Source organism: Tachysurus vachellii, chromosome 14 (genome assembly GCF_030014155.1).
Source record: "Tachysurus vachellii isolate PV-2020 chromosome 14, HZAU_Pvac_v1, whole genome shotgun sequence".
In the NCBI taxonomy this organism is placed as follows: Eukaryota; Metazoa; Chordata; class Actinopteri; order Siluriformes; family Bagridae; genus Tachysurus; species Tachysurus vachellii.
The window spans coordinates 8667607-8691162 of record NC_083473.1 but is presented as its reverse complement, the minus strand read 5'-3'; the positions used below and the strand labels follow the sequence as shown (position 1 = coordinate 8691162).

Below are 23556 nucleotides of genomic sequence, written 5' to 3'. Positions count from 1 at the left end.
AGAATAAAGCATTTAGATGATGAAATGTGACAAAACGATTAATACGAGGTGACAAATTTTCTGTTCTTCTAATAAATACCAAAACTGCTTCTGGAGTTTTATGCACAAACCCCTGATGTGCTTGAAGGAGCCATGTCTGCTTTGGGGTCTGCGCTAATTGAAAAAGAACCAACATTTATTTAAATTGGCAAGACGAAGTTTTGAGATCATTTTCAACGAGCGGAAAGATTGTTTCAGCTAAACTGTAATGAAATACTGAGGTATGGACGACTGTTCCGCAGCATTATTATAACGTAACTATAACCACATTACAGTAATTATAACAGAATAAACATTAAGTGTGAGACTGTATTAAGCATTAAGTGTGAGACTTAATAACATTAAGGTTAAGACTGTAACCAAAAAAATAAAAAAGAAAAAGAAACAATACAAAAAAAAACAATAAATGTAGCTATGAATAAACATTAAATGTAAATATTACTGAAAAAATATGAAACATTCCTCTTCTTCTATTCCTCATCAGCTTTTTCCGTTAAGCGTCTCCACAGAGAATCATGTTTCCACCTAACTCTATCCTCAGCATCCTCTACTCCTCTCACCAATTAACTTCATATCCTCATTTAACACATCCATATATCTCTTTAGCCTTCCTCTTGACCTCTTACCTGGCAGCTCCATCTCCAACATCCTTCTACCAATATAACCATCTCCCTCCTCTGTACATGTCCAAACAATCTCAATCTATCCTCTCTGTCCTCGTCCCCAAAACAGCCAACCTGAGCTGTCCCTCTGAAGTGCTCGTCCCTAGCCCTGTCCATCCTCATCACTCCTAAAGAAAACCTCAACATCCTCCTCTCTGCCTCACGTCTTTTCCTCACTACTACAGTCTCAAACCTATACAGCAGAGCTGCTCTCACTACTGTCTTGTAAACCTTTCCTTCGATTCTTGCTGACACACTTTTCTCACTTTTTTGACCCACTCCAACCCGCCTGTACTCGCTTCTTCACCTCTTTTCAACACTCCCAGTCACACTGGACAGATGACCCCAAATACTTAAACTTCCTTCCCTCTTGTTCATACACATGTATTCTCTCTTACTACGACTTTCATTTCTTATATTAAACATACCTAAAAAAGTGAATAAACATTTATGACATTTAATATAACATCAAATGTAACTACAAGTGAATATACATTCTTCAAAATATGTTGGCTGTTTTTTGAGCTTTTTTTTTTTTTGATAAATAAATCAACTTTAGGCATCACACTACTCTGTTGGAAATTCATTACTTCTATATCCACATTTATATTCCTTTAATACAGCATATTTGTGATATTGCAATTGCTTTAATATAATCTTCTCACCAAATCATACAAGGTTGATATAAGAACAACAGTGACCTAATGCACAACAGTGGTCTTTAAGGTCGAGTTTAAAACAATTTATAGGGTTCACTACATATTTCTGGTCCCCTAAGTAGCGAGTTCACATCAACGTCTCAGTGACAACAGCTTGTATCCTGTATGCATCTTTTAAACTGGTTTGATTTTCCTCTTTCTGTAGCTTTGGCAGAGCTGAAGACCAAGGTGTCTGAGAAAACCAAGCTGCAGGAGGGAACGAGTCACTCAGAGTTACACGGCTGTTACAAATCCAACACCTGAAGAGGAAATGTTTTTGGTCACATGAAGTACAGAGTAGCAACACTACTGTACATTTGTAATGAAAACTTTTAATGTAGTCAAACACATGTTTACACAAGCCATGACGTGTGTTTATAATATTTATTTCCATAATTTCATTCATAAATACTTTGTCTGTGCATTTGCACTGCATAGCATGAAAAAAAAATCTTGAACAAACAGACGACAAAAAAACAAAACAAAAAAAATACTGACATTCAACTTAAAGGAGATAAATATTTTTTTAGCACACACACCGAATCCAGTCAAATCCTGTATCTAAATAAATTCACAACTTCTATTTAAAATATATATGAAGAAACCAATAGAAGAAGTAACATCTAAGCATCTAAAAAATAAAATGAAACAAAACATACACAATCCCATCATGTCGGGCTGCACAATAAAGGCTGAAATGAATCGGAAATTCAGATAATTCATGTGGTTTTAGTTATACCCCTTGGTAGATGTACAAAAAACAATCCACAAAGTAATTATTTGATCTGTAATTTTTAATCTGTAATTTGCTGTTGCGAGTAAGAGAGGGTCAAGTCCGTGATCAATTTTGTGCCAATGCATTTTTCACAGGTTGCATCTTTTTTGAACACTTTGTAGAAGGTTATTACAAACAATTACAGCTGATCTTCCAATTAATTAATATTGAATATATAAAATTATCAAACGCTTTGCCCCTATGGATGATACACAGATGTTACAAGCTTTGGTAAAAATGTCCAATTAGGGGTCTACTGTGTGTGTGTTTGTGTAATTTTCTGTTTCATTTAATCATATTTATTGGTTTTAGTTTATAGTGTTTATTTAGCCTCTATCACCTCTCTCTCTCTCTCTCTATGAGACAATGTCTAAAATAAATCAGTGTATGTCATAAGAAGTTATTTGTTAAATTAAAAAACAAAACATAAGAAATTGAAATCCTGAGTAACCTACAACTAAGTGTGCAGCCCAACACATTAATTTACCTGTAATAAAAGTACACAGCCACTGCGATCAGCAGCAAAGGCAGGAAAAAGAAAGGTGTGAGCTGCAATCCCAGCAGCCACCAGGAGAGCACGCTGTTCACCAGCATGGCTGAGGAGATGATGAAAAGTCGCGTGATTCCAGTTCCATGTTTCATTATTACACTCATCAGCAGGCCGTTAGCTGCCTGTCCTGCTATGATGACCCACACCAGTGCAGAATATCCGTCTAGAAACGTCTGCTCTGTTCCAGTGCTGTAGAAATGCGACATCAGGTTGATCCCCACGCCGAATATATAGAGGAACAGATTCTGCAGGCTTAGGGGCAGACGTTGGCTTTTTAACACTTTCTCAGTGTAGACTGCAGCGAGTCCGGACACAAAGCAGTAAAGGAGGATGAGCAGCAGTCCCCAGGCTGTGATGTGAAGCCCGGCTCTGGCGTTCTCCACTCCCTTATCTGGGATCTCCCAGTCCAAGCTGGAGTAGCTGTGAAGTGCCCCGGCCACCATGAGTAACGCCATGGCCGCCCACTGAGCTCGCCTCAGTCTCTTCCGCAGGCAGGACGTGTAGAGAAGAGCAGTGGAAGCGATCTTCAAGTTGCTGAGAACCTGAAAAGAACTGGGGTCCATGTAGGCCTGCATGAACACCACCAGGTTGTTATTGAATGCGTAAAGCAGAGCAGGGAGAGCGTACGGAACCACTGCTGTCCAGGATACAGAAACCTTTATGGTGTGGATGTCCCCTGAAGCAAACAGAGCACTGAGGGAGATCAGCAGCTTGCAGAGTTCGATGAGAACGACGCAGGATGAAGGGCTGAAGGGAACACGGCCATCCGATTTAGTGAGAGCGATGAGAGGAGCGTGAGAGCCATAAATGAAGACTGAGACGATCAAGAGAAAGAGCCAACGAGGGCCACTGAGCCACCGCTTTGTGCGTGGAGGTTGTTTATCACTAGAACCAACATTCTTAATGATGATCATTTTCTACATGAAGTCTAAATTTCAGCGCGGTATTTTACATCTGAACAGATTATAATGAACAATAAAAGCTGGACAGGATTAAACCTTTAAGGAAGCAGACAGCTTTCATGAAAAAAATTATAATGAACTAAAACCCTTCTTAGTGCACTATAAAAACAAACAAGAGCCAGTTCAGCTAGTCCTCAGTTTCCATTTTCTCTTCAGTGATGTGTCCAGACAGCTATGGATCTCAAATATTAATATAAATTACACCACAAGTCCACTTTCGTTTCTTTGTGATTCAAGCTTCTTCACCATTTAGTTCTCTCTTTCCCCGTGTTAATTACTAGGACCTTTTTTCAAAGAGTTCAGATAGTCCTTTATGGTTTTCTCAATGTTTGGCACCTGATAGGACTGTGCTGCGTAGATGCCCGTAAGGGTTCCCATAGCGACCCCCAAGATGGCTGAAGCGCGTAGTTTGGACACCACATAGCCAGCCACGAAGCCCTTGAGGAAAGGAGAGGCTAAAAATGAGCCACCCTGCAGGAGAGAGAAAGCACAAGCTGAAACCTTACAGAGCAGTAGGTGACCACTAGCTCAGTGGTTAAAGTGTTGAATTACTGACTGAAAGGTTGTGAGTTCAAATCCCAAAAATCACTAAGATATCACTGCGGGCCCTTGGGCAAGACCCTTAACCCTCAATTGCTCATATGTATAAATTAGTTAAATGTAAGTCACCCTGAATAAAGGCGTCCTGCCAAATGGTGTAAATGTAAATGATACCACGTCCTGAAATCTCTTTTCTCTGGGTTTTCGGGTCAAATCACACTTCCACTGTACCAGGTTGTGACACATAGAAAACTAGAGTGTTTTTTTTTTTACTAGGACCAGTGCAACATGATGAACAACATGACATTCCCTATTTGCTCTTTTTCATGATACTGGTGGAGAGACAGGACTATGGCCTCTGAGGAAGGGGACGGAATCTTTCATTATGTTGGCTTTGTAGAAGCCAACATTCTGCTTTCCTATTTAAGCTTAGACAAAAATGTATCAAGAGTAACTCCTCCTAGGAGCTTTTGAGCCACATGCACCAAATTCGGATATGTTGTAGATGCTGGTCTGAAGTTTGTTGCTATTACTTTCCTAAGCGATCTGAGTACCGGTACTTCCGGTACCGGGTCTCAAAGTGGCTTTTTTTCCCATAGACGCCCATTATAAACTTTGGAGGTTTATAACTTGGCAAGCTTTTGAACTATCTACACCAAACTCAACCAGCTCCTTTAGGGTGATACTCTGAACAAAGGTTTAAATTGGTGTACTGACTGGCCTTTCGGTTGTGCCGCAGCCGAGCCCCCAAAATATGCAAAATCAAAAAACTTTTTACAACATGGACATGTGACATATCAAAACACTCAGAACAATGAGGGGAACTTCTTCACGGGTATTCTGATGACGTCACATGATGTCATGTGAAAATGAAAAATTAGCACAAAATGGACATATCAAAAAACACAACCCAATGTGGGAAACTTCCTCAAGAGTATTCGGATGACGTCACATCACATGCTCGTCTCCACTTACCTCCAAATGTTGGGGCACCCTAGCTTTCTGTCTACTTGCTTCCAAAAGTAACACTGACCCTTATGTCCACTCGCCTCCAAAAAGCACCAGCCTTTGCGAATACTTGCACCGTCAAAGCCAACATAAATGTTTGTCGCGACAAACTTTACAAATCTAGTTATAAATTAAAGTTGATCAGTAAGAAGAACTGAATTGTTATGATGCTTCACTCTAAATGTGCACAAATTACACGAGCAAAATAAACACCTTTACAATATAACAAAGTTACAAGTTCATTAATCCTATAATTTGTTATTATAGGTGTAGTGATAAACTCCTCACTATTTGATTACATTTCCTAAATATTTGACCAAAAAAAAAGCACTACAGGATCTTAAAAATAAACAAATATATTTACATTTTTTACCAGGAACTTAGATTGTATAAATAAAATGTGGAGAAAATTAACTAAAACATAATGCTATGTAGCAGAGTTAGAGCTCCAAAAACGCTGGTGTTGTGACTGTGTGGTTTGTGAAGACTGGGACCCCTGGTGTTCAAACAGTGTAACTGCACATCAGTCATAATTAACAGAATGCAGATTTCCACAATGTGAACCGTCATATGACGCACGTTGTGACATTTTGTCTCCTCGTTACACCTCTATTTGCTGTCCATTTGTAAATAACGACTGAGCTGATTGACAATCAGTGTCAGGTAAAACAGGAACGGATACAGATGCTGCTATAAACCACTGCAAGATATTAGGACAGGATTGTGGCAGTACCTGTGGTATCCCAGCCTGCACTTCGTCCTCCACTCTTTTCTGAATATCTTCTAGCTGATCTTTGAGCTGTGCCAGATCCTTCAGCTGACTCAGGGGATCCTGCACAGAGACAAGCAATAACCCAAAACACAGTGAATTCCTACATGACAATGTCAATAATTCATTCAGTCTCCAGCTGCAGCTTCGTAGCCTGTTCAAGCTTATTTAGTATCTATCGGATATGCCTCATTAAAAATGTCTCACTTCTCTACATAACTATGTGCATGAAAAACAACCACAAAACCCAGACTAAAACACAATACTATCCCATTATATACCTCAGATAGAACTGTGTCTGATTTGTAACTGTGGATTAAATTAGGTAACTTGCCTTTGTGTTTCTTTGTGTTTTATTATATCAAATCTTTAAATATTATGTTGCAGATATTAAATATTTGTGGTACATATTGTGCTTATTAGAAACTGTAAAAATCTGGAGAAAAAGCTTTGAGCTGTGCCAGATCAAAAAAAGACATTTCTGTCAATATTTTTAATTTCTACTTTAAAAAAAATCCACACATACATTTTACCAAACTTGCAAAATATAGCTTACCTTTGCGTTCTGTAAAGATCATGTTATGCTTAGAGGCAGCAGCAGCAGAAACTGTTTGTTTAAACATAACTAAAAGCATCAGTCGACTGCATTTACATTTATGGCGTTTAGCAGACACCCTTATCCAGAGTGACCTGCATTTTTATTTCAGTTTTATACAACTGAGCAATTGAGGGTTAAGGGCCTTGATCAGGGGACCAGCAGTGGCAGCTTGGTGGAGCTGGGAGTCTAACTCATGACCTTCTGATCAGTAATCCAACACCTTAAGCACTGAGCCACCACATCCCTCATAATAATAATAATAACAACAATAATAATAAAATAATAACAACAATTATTAGAATAAACAATAAATAAAAAATATATAAATAATAAACAATAAATAAAAAATAATAACATCTAATAATAAAAATAAATAAATAAATTATGATAACTAGTAGCTTTCTAGTCAAAAACAAAATTCGTACTCGTTAATATCCAAATGCATTAATAAATAAGTAGTTTTACCAAAACCAGAATGTATAAATTTATGAACAGAATCCCAAAGCAGTTCACAGGCTACAAGCTACGAGCTAGCATAACACAGCAGAGCATACTTTAGCTTAAAGGAATTTAAATAAAGGATTATCTTACATATGATTATTATTTATGATAAATTTACCGTCACTATTACAGATTAGACCATTTTCACCTGCGAACCCAACGCATTATTATGTGTAGGTTCACTGTAAAGTCACAGTTCACTCACCTTGTCTTTCGCCATAATTCCTCCTCTCGTGAATCACGTACGATGACGTCTGTGTTCGACTCATCTGGCCTGGGAAAAATATCCATGGTCGCTCAATTGTTTCTGCCTGACCAGAGCTATATCCTTACGTATACTATATTTCTTACATATTTATTTTTGACGTTTTTTTTTTTATTTTGCGTGTAATTATTAAAACGTCTGCAAAATGTATTTATTTGAAAAAATAAATGGAAAAAAAAATGCGTCTCCAGTTACTTTCATAAAAAAAACAAATATTATTGCAGAAATCTAAGTTGTTCAGAAATGTTAATCATTGCAGAACAAGATGAAAATATAAATAAATCTATAAATTTTTAAACATTTTAATGCAGAAATTGTGAAGATAATCTTTCATTTAGTTGGTCGATTCTGTCACACAACTAACAAAGCATCCACGTGTTTAAAAGCTCGCTTATGATTGGCTGGTATTTATTCATCGCGTCACCGGATTGGTTGTACACCTTAGCAACACTGCGCCATTTTTAATGAAACATCGGTGACGGAAAGATCTTTCTTCGTATTTGAAAACCCAATGATTTTCGAAGTAGATGGTACATTTTGATATGTAGCATGTTTCCGGAGATGATTAAACATTGCAGGAAGATTTCTATGTGATATGAAAGATTTGGAAAGAATTCTCGGCACGCTAGAGGTAAGGTTGCAACAAGGGCGTCGCTCATTGGACAACTCGTGTTGCAGTCAGTATGGAGACTCATCAGGGGTGCATAACAAATCGCTTCATGATGTATATGTAGTGCACTAGGTAGTGCACATAAGGCGGTAATTCACACTGTACGTAGTGCAGTGATGTAGGGAGGAAGGGTGTTATTAGTACTTGGATAGTTTTATGTATCTGCACAGGCACTTTCCCAGCATACCAGTCTGATAGAGTGGACAGATAAGGAGTCACTTTGTGGCGTGTATATAGATACAGTTTAAACACACACACAAGTTCTATAACACTAATTTAAATATATATCATCTTATCTGTTGTACTTTGTCCAAAAGCATACACTGTTTGGCTGTTAGTTTTATAAAAGCAATAAATACCCAATGGTCTGATATGTTTCATGGTCCCAGAGATTCTCACCTTTTTACATCAGAGACAAAACTCTTAAAGTTTCCTTGTTTTTTTTTTTTGTTTTGTTTTCAGTTCTCGACCTCAAATTATAAAGTGTACTTAATACCTGGAGTCAAGAACCCTTTCTGTTCACCTTTTTTATAATACCCCAGAATTGACTAAAAAACTACCTGTTTTATACCCGTCACTTAGTTTTAATGACACTGATGCTGATGAAAAGATTCACAATTAAACCAAGATGCACAATTAAATTATAACGTATGTGACTTCCAGGGAAATGATTCGTATTTTTGATGACTCATCCTGTACTTGTCTCGTGTTCGTCCAATAAAATGCTCGGTATAATATCTATGTCCGACATATAGGTCTTGCACTTCGATAGCAGCTTGTTGGAAGAAATATGATAGTCTGGACATTTCTGGCTCTGTCTTCCTGAACATTATTTCCATTTCAGACTATCGGTTGTTCAGCTACTCATCTGATGTGTGTTTTACCTGTGGTTTACCTGTTGTTATTGTTTACAACTGCGGTTCTCAACCAGTGGGGCGCCGACACTATCGCGGGGGGGTGCAAGTAGGCTACAGGATGGGAGGGAAAAAATAAAATCTGAAAAAAAAAATTTGTTCAATTTTTTTTATCACTAAACTACTGTCATCAAAAGTTATCGTTTTGTATATACATAACTCCTGAATAAAAATTTAAATGTGTTTGGACTGGTTTGTCGATAGTGAGCGCGGAGATACAGGTGATAAGCAGTTTTATTAAGCGAGTCATTGAGTCGTTCATTCAAAAGATTTGTTCAAACGGCCGATTCATCAAGAATGAGACAGATGTTTGTGAATGGGTCATTGAATCCTGAACTCTGTGACATCGCCTTGAAGATTCTCTTTCCTTTCGCGTCAACATATTTGTGTGAGGCAGGATTCTCAAAAATGACTGCACTCAAAACGAAATACCGCAATCGTGCACAAATCAAGGATGATTTGAGGCTAAGTTTATCAGACATTGAGCCAAGAATTGAGGATCTTTGCAAGGGAAAGCAGGCTCAGGTCTCACATTAACATCACCTACCTGCAAGCTTCTGTAAAAAATGCAGATGATATGCCTACTATTAGGCCTAGTAATAATAACAATAATAAAGCATAAATTAATATCAGAGGTCTGGTGCCAATTCCCAATTATAGCAATAGCCTAGTAATGATAATAGGCCTACTGTTGATAATAATAATAATAATAATAATAATAATAATAATAATAATAATAATAATAAAGCATGTAACCTCATATAATGATATAGCAATAGCCTAGTAATGATGATAGGCCTACTACTCATAATAATAATATCTATCTATCTATATATCTCTCTATGCATGTATCTATGCATGGTGTGGGGGCCCCAACTGCAATGAACCTGCTTTGGGGGGCCCAGCTTGCAAAAGGTTGAGAACCCCTGGTTTACAACATATTTCATGTTCATTTTTTATTAATAACAATATAAGGCAAGACAGAAATGGCAGCAGAAGCAATTTTTTTTTTTTTTTTTTTTTTTTTTTTTTTTTTAGAAAATTTAGATACAAACTCCAGATATGATGCGTCAGAACCGAACAGATGTAGGCACACATGTTTTCACGAGGATTAAAATTCTCATACAGGTTGCCTCCATCGTTATTGGGCATTATAGAAACTGATTATTTCTTTACAAATTGTGAGGGTGTAGATTATTTTGAATGATCTCTGATTTGTTATAGTTTTTGCTTTGGTTGCAAAATGCCATGTAATCATGAACTCTCAAAATTAAGTTACATTTAACTGCCAAGTCACAATATCCAAACTGGAGCTGAAGACTTCTTGACTAGAGAAACTGTCCTTGAAACTTTTACATTTAGATTTTTACATTTATTTGACTTTTCATCTGAATTGCATCTGAGTTTCATCTGAGTTTCTTCTTCTATTTGTACAGAAGTCTTTCAGTGATGGAGGCCATATATGAGGAGACGGATGCAAAGGTGACTGAGGAGGTGGAGAGCTGTTGTACGGTTGTGGACCTTACTTCATCTAAGAAGAAGAGAAGGACCAAAGGCACCACAGAACATGCAGAGAAACCCAAAAAGCCCAGGTAAATCTCCATCAGTATGACCTCCCTTCTATCTGTATGAGGTTTTCATCTAAGCCAGATATTTTGAAATATCTATTAGTAGTATGCTAAAAGAATTCTCCAGTGTTTTGCAGTTTAAGCTTTATCTACTATATCTGGAACGTATGTGTGACTATCACACACGGATCACACAAGGATCTTGATATGTTTTTTTTCTGTACTGTACTAAGAATCGCTCAAGGGCACTCTATGGTCAGTTGCTGAATCAGTAAATGTTTAGAATGTTTATCAACAGTACTAGTAATTAAAATTTTAGATAACTCTTTATGAGACATTAACTTTACAAAACCTTTTATCAAACTTTTAAAAACTGGAGCAAAAACATACAAAGTAGATCAAGTTGCTGATGTGTTCAAGACGTTTGACGTTTACAAGCGTATCTTGATGGATCAAGGTGGTTCTATGTATAGTACACCCTTTTGGCTCACCCTTTCATGGTTGTGGGTTTGATTCCCATGTCTTCCCTGAGTATGTGGAGTTTGCAAGTTTTCCCTGTGCTTCAGCAGTTATCTTCAGGTATTCCAGGTACCTTCCCTACTCCAAAAGATTGACAGTCCATTGATTAGCTGCCCTAAATTGTCCACTGTGATGTGCCCATCCAGGGTGTACTTCACTTTGACCCCCAAGTGCCATGTGATAAACTATACTGTATTACCAAGACCCTGTATAGGATAAGTGATAGAAAAAATATATGCATGGATGGAAAAGTGCATTGGTAGACACGTAACCAAAAATCCTTCAATCTGAAAAAAATTCTAATTTTCAAATATATTTGAAACTGAACTTTTTTCATTGCAGGTAAACATATCAAAATTGTTGTTCCTGATAATTCCATATATTCTACAGGTGCATTAGACCAGGTTGAAAACTGCTGGTGTATCCCTCTATAGTGATTAAAACATCTATTCCTCCTCAGCCAATGAGTCACTTTGACTATTTGACTGAGTCACTTTGACTAGACTTTGCTTGTCCCATGTAGGTCTGCATACCTGCTGTATTACTTTGATGTGCATCAGAGGTTGCAGCAAGAGCATCCCGACATGCCCCAGTCTGAGATCAACAAGCGCATCAGCGAAAGCTGGAAGAGGCTCAATGTAGCTGATAAAGGATATTACCTGGAGAGGGCCAAAATGGAGAAAGATGGCCTGGACAGAGTAAGTCAAGATATTTTTTACCTAAAGATTAATGAAATTATTAATGAAGAAATGGCAGCTGAACACACATCTGACTCTCAACAGACCACACAGTCATCCACTTCTCAAGACATCCCAGGCTTCCGTAGAATTCTGCCCAGAACCGACTACGTTCTGCTCCCGAAGATGTCTGTGGGGGAGGACAGATCTGGTGCTTCAGTGGACATCTGTACGGATGGTGATTCCCCGCTGACTCTGGGTAGCGAGGTGGAACTGGTGGAGCAGTGTGTCACTGTAGAGCCTCTCACTGAAGACCTAGTTGTGCCTTTGAGTAGATCTGCTGCACTCCAAGGAATCTTGCCACAGTGTTCCACCTCAACTGGAAGACTTCTTAGTTTCCCACAGCAGAGTCACCAGGCCACCAGCTTGGTGGTGAAGGACGATGGAGGCGGGGCGTCAAGCGGGGCTTTTGGCAGAGCTTATGACATGGAAGTGGAAGAAGGGTTTGAGGGAGTGGCTGCAGTTTCACAGGTCAAAACAGAGGCTACTCATCTGGTAGCCATCATACCCAGTAATGTAAGACTGTCATTTTGGCTTTAATCTGTCTGTCTGTCTGTTTTTCTGTCTGCAAGATAATCTATCTTCTGTCGGTTTTGCTGACAGTTTATAACCCTGTGGGCACAGAAACAGTAACGTTCACAAATAAAATATAAAATTCATCCATTTAATTTGTTAAATGTAGTAAACACATGTTACAGAACACGTGTATTGATGCTTTTCTTATAATCGAGATGTATCCTGCATCCTTGGATCTGAATCATATATATGGTTTTACAGCAGTGTAGATACGTGGCACAACATTTCTTTTGAAACTAGACAAAAAAACTTGAGCATTTTTTATGGTGTAGTATTATTTTGGAAAAATAATGCTTGTTTCTGTGGTCACAAACAACAATGTTAATAATTTATATGTTTGTGTTCTTTTCTATTGTATTATTTAGGAGCTGGTAGAAAACAAAGTCCTCCCTGCAGTCAGTCCAGTAATGATGCTCCCCTTGGTGAATCATGCCAAACCAGAGCCTAAACCCTCCTTTAAACTAGTCAGTAGTGTTTCTTAATGTTTCTTTCTCTATTCTCCTATCAGTTTAGTTATATTATGCAAGATTATACTGATAATTATAAGATATTAAAAATAATATAACTGATAATTATACTATCAGTGTGAACCCAAAGTCAATGTAAACTGTTTAAATCCTTGGACACTCACATCCATTGTAAGCTCTGATTCATTGTCAGTAGTGACACTAGTGATACTAAACTCTGGTTTCAGTCTATAAAGTACACCAGGAGGGGTCGAGGCTATTGTAGCACTCCTGGATGCTCTTTCACCTACGTGACTCGCCATAAACCACCTCGGTGCCCTGACTGTGGACAGCACCTTGGTGGAAAATGGGTTCCATCTGTAAGTCAATCCACTGAATTTAGACTGAACGAATGAGGTTAATGAGTAACTTTCTTTAAGATTTGATATGAAACATGAGGCAGCCTTGAGGTGCAGCAGAGTTGCAGATGTCATGGCACCTTATTTATTTCTAATCGCTTCGAAACGTTATTGTAATTCTCAGCTCTTCTTTTTCCAGTCATCTTTTCTGACAGAGTTGATAGAGTTTATAGAGCTGACACGCTAACTAGTAACTCTGTATTTTACGGTTTGCCCCATTTTTCATACATAAAGAAAAATACTGTAGACTTAAAATTCATGTGAATTGGTGAGTTACTCTGAAAACAGTAACATGATAGGACAAGTTAATACAATATATAATAATAAAAATTAATAAACCTATGATTTGCCCTGAAGTTCTATAGAAAATATATAAAATAAATAAACCCATAAAAAACAATACTAAGGATGTAGCAGCGCTGCAGTTTAAAATGCTTTAATTGTGGTTATATAAGATAATAATCAGACTGTCTTTTTGCTAAAAGATTTTTTTTTTGTCTTTATTTCAGGCGGCCAAAAAAGCAGGACCTGGTACCAGCTCATGTCAACAAAACCGGAAAGCTCAGACTGATGGTTCCAGTTCCACTGCAGTGGCGTCTAAATCGGCCACTCAGAGCAGTGTTAAGCCATCGGACACGTTCACAGAACAAACACAAGCTACCGTCGGCAAAAACGACAAGCTGGTTCTTCATTCTGAAGTTCACTCCGATGTCTCTGCAGTACCTGCAAATGCTCCTGGACCCTGGAAGAGAGAAAAGATGGGTGTAGTTACAGTTTATCAATCAGCCGGTGGCACTGCTGACAAAAATTCAGAAGCCTTTCAGCTGTCAGCATCAACAGCTGTCATGTGAGCAGATACGAATATTGTTCTTTTGTTCTGTATATGAATTGTGTTGCAAATCCTTAGCAAGGTTAACTGTTCTGTAGCGGTAACTAATGGAATTTGCCTTTGAATTGCATTTTAACGTGAAGTGGGTTAAGCGGTGGACGTGTCCGGGTCATTAGCAAAGACGCGGGTCAGAAACGGCGTATTCGGGCCATTCTCCCTGCCCCTTCTACCCCAAGTAAGCATTAAGCATGATGAACTTTTTATCCTATATATAGCTGGAGTTTCTGGTGATTTGGTATTCAGTGGGATTATAATGGCATTTTTTGCTGAATCTTTAACAGGCGTTCCAATTCAACCAGCTGTTGTTCAGTGGATAGCGGTGCCTCCGAGTAAGACTAAAGGTGACACAAAAATCACTAGAATAGGTAATAATTACTTAAGTGTTTTGCCAAAGCATTTTATTGTGAACTATTCAAATTTCTTCTTTACACTGAATGTGTAGCTGTTGCTTCATGATGTTTGGTGGTTTTTGGAGGCTTGATGGGTTTCCTGTTTTTTTTTACTGGAGCTTTAGCTTCATGCAGACTGTCTACATCACTACACAATCACCTAAAAATATCAGCTGGCTCAATAAGGCCGTTTGTCCATAAACAGTTTTAAAACAGTAGCAGACTGTATGAAGAACATTTATATACAAATAGAGACAATATCATCATCCTAATCACTGCTAATGTACACATCCGAGCTAATCGTTTGTAAGCCTCACGCGTGCTTATTATTTATACTTTAGTTTTAAATAGTTTTTATTTTGAATTTTTAGATTTCTGCTTCGAGACAATGTCTATTTTTTAAAACGCTATACAAATTAAATTGAATTGGATTGAACTGAATAAGCCACAGAGAAAAAGGGAAAAATATTCCTCCATCAATTTTATAGCTAGATTTTTTTTTATTGACTGACCATTTTAGGGACAAACCCACAGAGCTACAATTCTTTATTTGAGGTAACTGAAAAAAAAAGGCAAGCGTGTGATTTTCGTGCTAAATCAAGAGCGTTGTATGACGTTAAACTGACTTTCTTTATGTATTAGAGATTTTTTTTACTTATAATTTTTTTATAACTTTAAATTGAGATTCATCTATCAACTGATTTAGATATGTAATTGCAACCTTAATTATTTCCTTTGTTTCCACAGTTAAGCCACAAAGTGAGAGGATTTTGAGCCTTAAACCCAGCACACTGAAGCAGCTGGGACACTCTGTGTCTCCCAGTGCCTTAGAGCAGGTGAGAGAAGCTTAGTGCTAATTAATTAGCTCCTTGTATCACTCAAGTCTTTCTTTAAACTGTAGGAGTCAGTGTTATAGCTGATCGTTCATGCCTCAGGCTTGGTAGGTCTTCACACTGATCCTGAGCTCGTGTATGCCTGAGCATAGTTAATCATGTGAACATTAGGTTCCTTCTGGTTTTTATTTTCCTCCCACAAAACATCCCTAAGGTGGACTGACTATGTTAAAAGACTTCTAGGCGTGACTTACTGTACAAATGTGTGTCTGTATGTATGTGTGTGTGTATGTGTATGCTTGGTGTACTGGTATATCTCATCCAGGGGGTATTCTACCTCCCGGTGCAAGGCAGTCCTGACTTTCTTGAAAATGGGCGAATGAATAAACATAGTTATAATTTAAACATACTATAATTTAGTAATAATAAATTATAACAGATGTGTTAATAACTACCTATACTGTCTGGTCTTTATTAAACATGTATTCAGAGTAGACATTATAGGGCGGTCTTTAGATTAAATAGCAAAATAAATCATTGTTTTGGCATTCTGTTATTGGTGAATTGTTTACGGCAAAGATGCTGAAGGACATCAGGGAGCCGGTGCCTATTGAGCAACACCAGATAAGTTAGGAGGGGAGAAATACTGTACATCAGAACAGCAGTCCTCTATGACTTGTCTTATTCTCAGGATTATACTAATAACACAAATCACTTTTTGCATCTTAGAATCTACCTGCGACCAACAACAGTCAGTACGTAGTGACCGACAGCGGAGTGAAGATCCTCTCTATGGTGCCTTTGAAGAAAAGCTCAGGCTCTACACTGGTTTGTGCTTTATTCAGACATATAAAAATACAAAAAGCATATCATGATATCTGCATGCATATTTTTTTAATCATTTATTTTTTTGCTTTCACAGGCTCTAGGCCTGTCCACAGCACGTGGAAGAGGCAGATGTAAAAATCCCTCCTGTGATTACGTCTATAAGAACAGACACAAACCACAGTACTGCCCCAACTGCGGCTGCGAACTCACCACCAAAGCAGCCAAGAAAGTCCTTGTGAGTTACTACTTTAAATAGCTGATTAATCAGAAAAATATGTCCTGTTTGTGGTTTTTATAAAAGAAGAGCGATCTTAGAGGTAGAGGTTTATCTGAAATAGCTAAATATTAATAATAATAGTATATTTTTTATTTGGTCAGTTTTTATTTTAACCCTGAAGTCACAAAGTGCTCTAGATACAAAAGATGAAACAATGTGCATGATTGAAAAATTCTACAATCATTAATAAGTCTAAATTTCTTTTACAAAATTAAGTAATAAAGAAATTTTAATATACGGGTAATACCTTGTTTATTAGTAAATATATTAACTTATCAAATAGTTAACTAACTAATTATAATTAGCTTATTATTATATATATTATATATATATATATATATTATTATTATTATTATTATTCAATAAATTAACTGTAATTACTTGCATTTAATTATAAAGAAATTAATAATTGCATAATTTATATTTAATTATAATTACACTTAATTTCATTTGAATGTTTGAATTTTTTTTTTTGAATGTTTGAATTTTTTGTTTAGTTTTTAATTGAACTAATTATTATTATTATTATTATTATTATTATTATTATTATTATTATTATTATTATTATTACAACAAAAAAGAATAATAATTAGACTAGTGCCACTGAATGCTTAGGGATTTAATATTTCAATGAATGCAATTTATAAGTATGTTTGCTTTCGTGCAGTCGTCTCCTGAGCCAGCAGATATGTCCACACTCCTGTTGGACCCATCGCAACCTTTGACTCTAAGCCAGAGAGAGCTCCAGCGTCAGTCCACTGTGACACTGCTCAAACACAGCCTGCAGTTCCCTGAGAACGAAGCTGAGCTCCAGGAAATCCTCACACACATCCACAACCTCAACCAAGCTCACAGGAAGAGAGACGAAGAGGACAATGAGAAGGATGATGAGAAGGACGGAGAGAAGGAGGAGCACTGTGTTTCACCTCAGGAAGGATGGCCGAGCTTCTATGAGCCGACAGCCACTCACTGCAGTCTGTGTCATTATCCACTTTACACAGGAGCAGAGAGGTGAGCGTGTGAACACTGAACCACTGACTGCTTATAAACTATCACTAAAATGACCGTGTTTAATGAAAAGTCTCATACGTTGTTTAGAACATGGATATTATTCATTATCCATTTTTTTCAGTACTGAAATTGAAGCTTTTTCCTCCATTTTAACGAATATCATCAAAAGAAAACTTGACCAAATAACAGAGTAAAACTGCATTGCAACGACATCTTGTTAAATGAAGTTAGTTAAAGCATTGCAAATCTAGCCAATTTATCCAAATCTAAGATTCTTAAACCTAAGCAAAACGATCTGCTGCCAGAATAATAAAATGAAAAGTGTAAAAAATGTCACATCTAGAAATAGGTAGGATAATCTTAGCTTTAATTGATTTGTAAACATATAATAAGAGAGTAGATAAGTTTGACTAGCTTTAAGATACATGCTAAGATGTCATTTTCTTCCAGTTTGATAAGTTTTATTTCTGTACATATTTAATTTCCACCAAAAAAAAATCCTACACAGCAGGTTATTATATCATTCTTCTGCACCACCCTGTGTTTTTCTGGTCAGTCTGTTCTGGTCCTCTGGACATGAGGCAGGATTTCACTCTGGATGAGCAACAAGTCCATCACAAGGCACAATACACTTACAGACATATTTTTAGGGTGCCATTGTGTGAGCTTTTTGGGATTTTATTTGTAAAAAGTAGAAGAAGGTTGGATTGTGTTAAAGGAGGATAAAGTTAATTAGTGCGAGAGTAGAGGATGCCGAAGGTAGAGTTAGGTGGAGACAGATGATTTGCTGTGGTGACTCCTAATATGCCTAATGCTAATGTTGCCTCACAGCTGCTCTCCGTGTGGTGATTTACAGGTTCTCGTCGTGTCCCTGGGTGTTTCCTCCAGAATAGCATGACTGTTTAAACTGGCTACTCTAAATTGTCCATAGAGTGCATGGATTGTTTGTGCATGGTGTTATGGGATGGACTCACAACTCATCCAGGGTGAATGTTCAGTGTTCCCAAGATTGTCTCCAGATGCCACAAAAATGAAAGAATGATTGAATGGATGTATGAACAAATGACCATTCCATGCTTTCAGTAGTTTTTCTCATGCTATTTGGTAAAAGCACTTTATGCACTGATGAAGCACTTAGCAACCTTGAGCTTTTCTATTAGAGGAATAGAGTATTACGAAAACTACTGCTGATGGTGTGTGTGTGTGTGTGTGTGTGTGTAGTTGTTCTCTTGCAGGGCAGCAGCAATGTTGGTTAGTGACAGAGTTTCTTCTGCAGCCGGTCGTTCTACAGCTGAAGGTGTGTCTGAACTCACAGTGCTTGGCTGTACACAGCTTCACCAGCCTCTACCCAGGTACACACACACACACACACACACACACACACGCACATACCGTCTCATAGATAAAAGCACACTGACTCATAATCCTGAACATCAACAAACACATATTTCCTTAAACCTCATTCTGTATGTCTAAAATAAAAACATTGGATTTGGGAGGATTTATTTCCACTGGCATGTAAATGTAAAGACACACACACACACACACGCGCATGCAAGCAGACGCACACACGCACACATTCTTTTCCCTACTTAGTGGCACAATTGAAGTGTTTGTGTGTCTCAGGTTTGTTTAACGTGGGGAACCAGCTGCTGGTGAGTCTGGACTTGTTCTTTAAAATCCGTAGTCAGATCAAACAGGTACAGGATCCTTCACTCGCAGCCCTCGACATAATCAACAACACACACAGTCCACCAGGTACGTGTCCTTTTTTACCTGTATATATGTACGGTATTAAAAATTCAATTCTCATAACTGATATCAGATGAAATAATTTATATTGTCAAAAAAGAAAGAATTTTTAAGTTATTGCTGATTTAAATAAATACAGAAACTATTAATTTAATAATTATTTATTATCCTCCCTTGAGTTTTTCTTTTCTGATGTATTTCATGATTTCTCCCTTGATTCCTCCACTGCTCTTGATTCAACACGTTTTTTTTTTTCTTTCTCTCAATTTCTCCCGTCAGGTTGTGTGTTAAGTCCAGATGAACAGACCCGTGTGCAGGATTTGTTGTGCAGTGGTTACTGGGCATTTGAGTGTCTTACAGTGCGGGATTTCAACGACATGATCTGTGGAATTTGCGGCATCGCTCCTAAAGTTGAAATCGCACGACGCAATACAAACAGCGTCCTACAGCTCAAAAACGTGGAGGTAAAAGAACATTCTGTCTCATTCGATCATAGACTTGGAAAATGCGGGTTGTAATAAACGCTTTACGTAAGCGGCATAGAACTATGAGCATGATGGCTGTCCTCTCTCTGAAGTTCACATGGCCAGAGTTCCAAGCCTCAGACGAGGTTCAGGCGGAGGAGTTCTGGCTGGCGATGGAGAGCGAAGCCCTGGAGCAGGCAGTCTTTCCTTCCAGTGTCTCCATCACACGCTTTGATGCCTCTATCATCGCACCCTTCTTTCCCACACTGATGAGGAACTCTATAGTCATTAACACAGAAAAGGACAAGATCACCCCCAACACGGAACACACAGGTGGAGAGATTTCAAATCAGTTTACAGTGAAATGTTACTGATTTCATGACCACAACATCTGCATCATCCGTATTATTGTAGCCACCTTCTCAAATCAAATTTTATTTGTCTCACACACATACATACAGAGTACGACATGCAGTGAAATGCTTTTTGCATCTGTCCGGTATTCAATCTGGGCTAAAAAAATATAACCAAAAGGAGGTAGATAAATAAAAAAGTATAAACTATATAAAAAGAAACTGTATAAAATGTGCGTATGGTTTTTAATTACTTCTTCAGAACTTCTTGTTCTGAGTGTGTCAGTGCATTTATAAAACAATTTTTTTAATGTTCAAGATGCAGTAAAACCTGACAAACTGATATTGCTGGATAAATGAGGCTAAAAGTTTAGCTTTCTTAAGTTAAAGATGAATTTGTAATGTGATTTTTAGTTGATGAATAATCTGAGTATATTATAGTTAATTATAAAATTATAGCATGTGTTTGTGCGTGTGCGTGCGTGTGCATGCGTGTGTGTGTGTGTGTGTGTGTGTGTGTGTGTGTCTTGGCTGCACAGGAAACCTGAGCAATTTAATGCGTCTAATCACTGATGGTCAGCTAAGACCAGAGCAGATAGAGCAGCACACTGAGGAGGAGCTACAGTCCATACTGCAGCAATGTGAGGTACCTTCATCACCAAAAAGCACCAAGGTATACACACACACGCTCGCACAAACACAGTGCACATGCAAAATAACCATTTCTTTGTCTGTCTGTTCATTTCTGTTAAAGTCATTATTTCCTTGGCAACAGAAAAACGGTGTTAGACTATTTTTGTATTTTTCTGGCAGGATGAGTTGATGGTGGCTGTGTGTTTGCTTTACACACAAGTACAAAACGGCCTTTCGACAGCCTCACAACCTGCTAAACACCTCACCGCAGGAAAACTCAGCAAGGTGTGCCCTCACCAGGTAAACACCATTCTCTCTCTAACCATTCTTCACAAAATATCCTCAGTGAAAATTAAACCCCAACATAAAACCAGTTCACATGAAAGTCACTTATAATGGAATTCTAATGACGTTTGTTAATAAAACGGTTAGCCGTGAGAGAGCGTGATTTTATTAGGAATAACACCATTCGTAGGCAGAGATACAGTATGTACTTCACTTCATGCTTCACTTCAGTAATGCTTTTAACTGAGATAAATTCACTGTAATGTGTAAAAAAAAAAAATGCAACAAACAGCAATAAAAATTATATAACAGACTCCAGTTTATAAATAATTTTATGTAGTATTTATAATATTCACTAATAACAATCCTTTTGTTGCATCTTTTAATTGTAAGTTTTGGTTAATAAGCAAAATAACGCCAAGTCTAAGGCATTTTCTGAAATTTGATTGCATTACCTGATGTATTAATACTTAACTCAGTTATTAGCATGTAGTCATGTGTTTATTCATGAAACCGCTCAAAACCTGCATAAGTCCACAGTGTGAAATGTTCCTGTGTGGTCTCTAACTGTGTGTCAGGTAGTGTGTGGCTCTAAGTACCTGGTGCGTGGAGAGAGTGCCCGTGATCATGTAGACCTGCTGGTGTCGTCTCGTTTCTGGCCACCGGTATATGTAGCAGACTGTGCACAGAAGGTGGCGCTGTGTGCAGAAGCATTATATCCAGAGCTGACGTCACAGATGTGGGGGAGGAACCAGGGCTGCTTCTCCGATCCCATGGGTCCTGCAGAGGTCAGCACAGTTACTTCTTTCATAAACCTTTTATACTTGGTAATAGTCTTATTTGAAGCAATTACCAAGGAAAACAACTTTTTTTTTACTTATTTAATTAAGTATATAACTGGAGTTAATCTTACAGATAAGTATAGGTTATTATCTTCCTTTGAAACCCTTTCTGTAAATAATTTCCTTATTGACATCTCCTGTGTTGTCACAGGGTCAGTACACATTGGGACTTTTGTAAATTATAAACATGAATTAATTGTACAATTAACACAATTACACATTAAATTGTCTGTAGTGTGTATGAGTGTGTATGTGTGCGATTGTTCCCTGTAAATGGTAAGGATGTAAAATCGACTAAAATAAACGGAAGGATGTAAGGAACAATGAATGGATGGGAGGGAGGGAGGATGGATGGATGAATGGATGGGAGGGAGGGAGGATGGATGGATGAATGGATGGGAGGGAGGGAGGATGGATGGATAATTGGATGGGAGGGAGGGAGGATGGATGGATGAATGGATGGGAGGGAGGGAGGATGGATGGAGGAATAGGTGGATGGATGGATGAATAGATATATAGATGACCAAAAATGGAGAACATGCCATAGGTAAAGTCATACTAAACCTAATTAGCAGAAGCTTTACAGTAAGAGGAACACCATACACGGAATTGGAACTCAGATTCAAATAAATCTTCATCTGAAACTGTGTAGAGGTCACAGAGTCTCAGGTTTGGAATTCCAAAATTTGGGAGCTATAAGGATAATATAGCTGACGGATAATAGAGGATCTAATTGTCTGGAATGGATGAAGGTATTGGGATGAAGGTCAGTAGTGTGCACTGGCACTAGATATACAATGGCTTTGTGGGTTATTATAAGAACCTGGTAATGAATACAGAAATGGACAGGTTATGTTTTCCAGAAAATAAGTATGTCTCACTTCCTCTATTCTTGTCCACGCATAGAGTTCGTGACAAAGGGACAAAGTTCTGCTTTTGAAACCTACAGTGTACACTGTTGCTTCACAGCTATGGCTAAACTTTGGTTGGAAATAAAAAAAGAGACATTTAAGAAAGGTTTAATTAGAATAATTAGGTGTAAGTGTGTGCACACATGCTTTTATCCTCTCCTTCTCTTCCATTTTCAGTATGTCTCCTGTCCTGAGCTCCAGGACCAGCAGTACAGTATGGACCTCTCATCTGTGGACTCCAACTCCCGAGTTCACCCTCACACCAAGTCTTCTGTGCGCTATATAGTGCACCCTGGCGATCCAGCCCTCTCCTCCTCTACTTCTTCCTCCTCCTTCTCCTCTTCCTCAGACCCTCACCGTGCCCTGACTGTTTGTAAGGAGCTGCAGTCTTACTCCAGTCTGGTTTCTTCCATAAGCAGCGGTTTAGAAGAGAATGAGAGCGAGTCCGGGGTAGAAGGAAAGCAAAGGATGTTTGTGTTCAACAACGCAGCGCACTACTACCTCTACAACCGGCTAGTGGACTTCCTGAGTAGCCGGGATGTCGTAAGCCAGCAGATGGCCGAAGTCCTGAGGGTGTGCCAGCAGGGGGAGGTGGTGATGATCCGTGACGCCCTCTACAGACTCGGAGTGGCACAGCTCAACAGAGAGGATGAGGAAAGAGAGCGCATGGGAGAGGAAGAAGAAGCAGAGGGAGATGCAGACACTGTAGCTGTGGATGATGTGGTACTAGAATGACGGAGGAAGAAAAGACCGTATTTCAACACTGTGAGATCAATAACAGAATCTACAAGAGGACATTGTGCAAGGTGCACATAATAGGTTGTTATATAAAATGATAGTATTTATTGCTAATTATTTGTGTTAAACATGAAA

The 23556-nt window shown here is 38.2% G+C and overlaps 3 protein-coding genes across 4 annotated transcripts; 1 reads left to right on the top strand and 2 right to left on the bottom strand.

The window, feature by feature from the left end:
• Positions 1-1876: 1876 nt before the first annotated feature.
• On the bottom strand, positions 1877-3644 carry slc35a4 (solute carrier family 35 member A4). The gene has a single exon (XM_060887183.1). The coding sequence runs from the start codon at positions 3636-3638 to the stop codon at positions 2658-2660; it is 981 nt and encodes a 326-aa protein (XP_060743166.1). The 5' UTR covers positions 3639-3644; the 3' UTR covers positions 1877-2657.
• A 307-nt stretch (positions 3645-3951) lies between these two features.
• LOC132857184 (SLC35A4 upstream open reading frame protein-like) lies at positions 3952-7445 on the bottom strand. Its single transcript, XM_060887184.1, has 3 exons — positions 7308-7445; positions 5968-6066; positions 3952-4157 (listed from the first exon to the last, which is right to left on the bottom strand). Exons 1-3 carry the CDS (start codon positions 7320-7322, stop codon positions 3957-3959), a joined length of 315 nt encoding a protein of 104 aa, XP_060743167.1. The 5' UTR covers positions 7323-7445; the 3' UTR covers positions 3952-3956.
• Positions 7446-7806: 361 nt separating this feature from the next.
• Positions 7807-23454, top strand: hmgxb3 (HMG box domain containing 3). 2 transcript variants are annotated; one of them, XM_060886087.1, is made up of 21 exons: positions 7807-7998; positions 10388-10543; positions 11562-11736; positions 11821-12291; positions 12717-12815; positions 13046-13177; positions 13726-14063; positions 14189-14280; positions 14387-14470; positions 15242-15330; positions 16057-16155; positions 16250-16390; positions 17100-17443; positions 18665-18795; positions 19070-19201; positions 19475-19659; positions 19773-19992; positions 20552-20685; positions 20826-20945; positions 21509-21718; positions 22861-23454. In XM_060886087.1, the coding sequence occupies exons 2-21, from the start codon at positions 10401-10403 to the stop codon at positions 23416-23418; spliced, it is 3897 nt and encodes a 1298-aa protein (XP_060742070.1). In that variant the 5' UTR covers positions 7807-7998; positions 10388-10400; the 3' UTR covers positions 23419-23454. The 2 variants fall into 2 exon arrangements, with proteins under 2 accessions (XP_060742070.1, XP_060742071.1); XM_060886088.1 differs by lacking the exon at positions 22861-23454 and having other exon boundaries at positions 21513-21702.
• Positions 23455-23556: the final 102 nt, after the last annotated feature.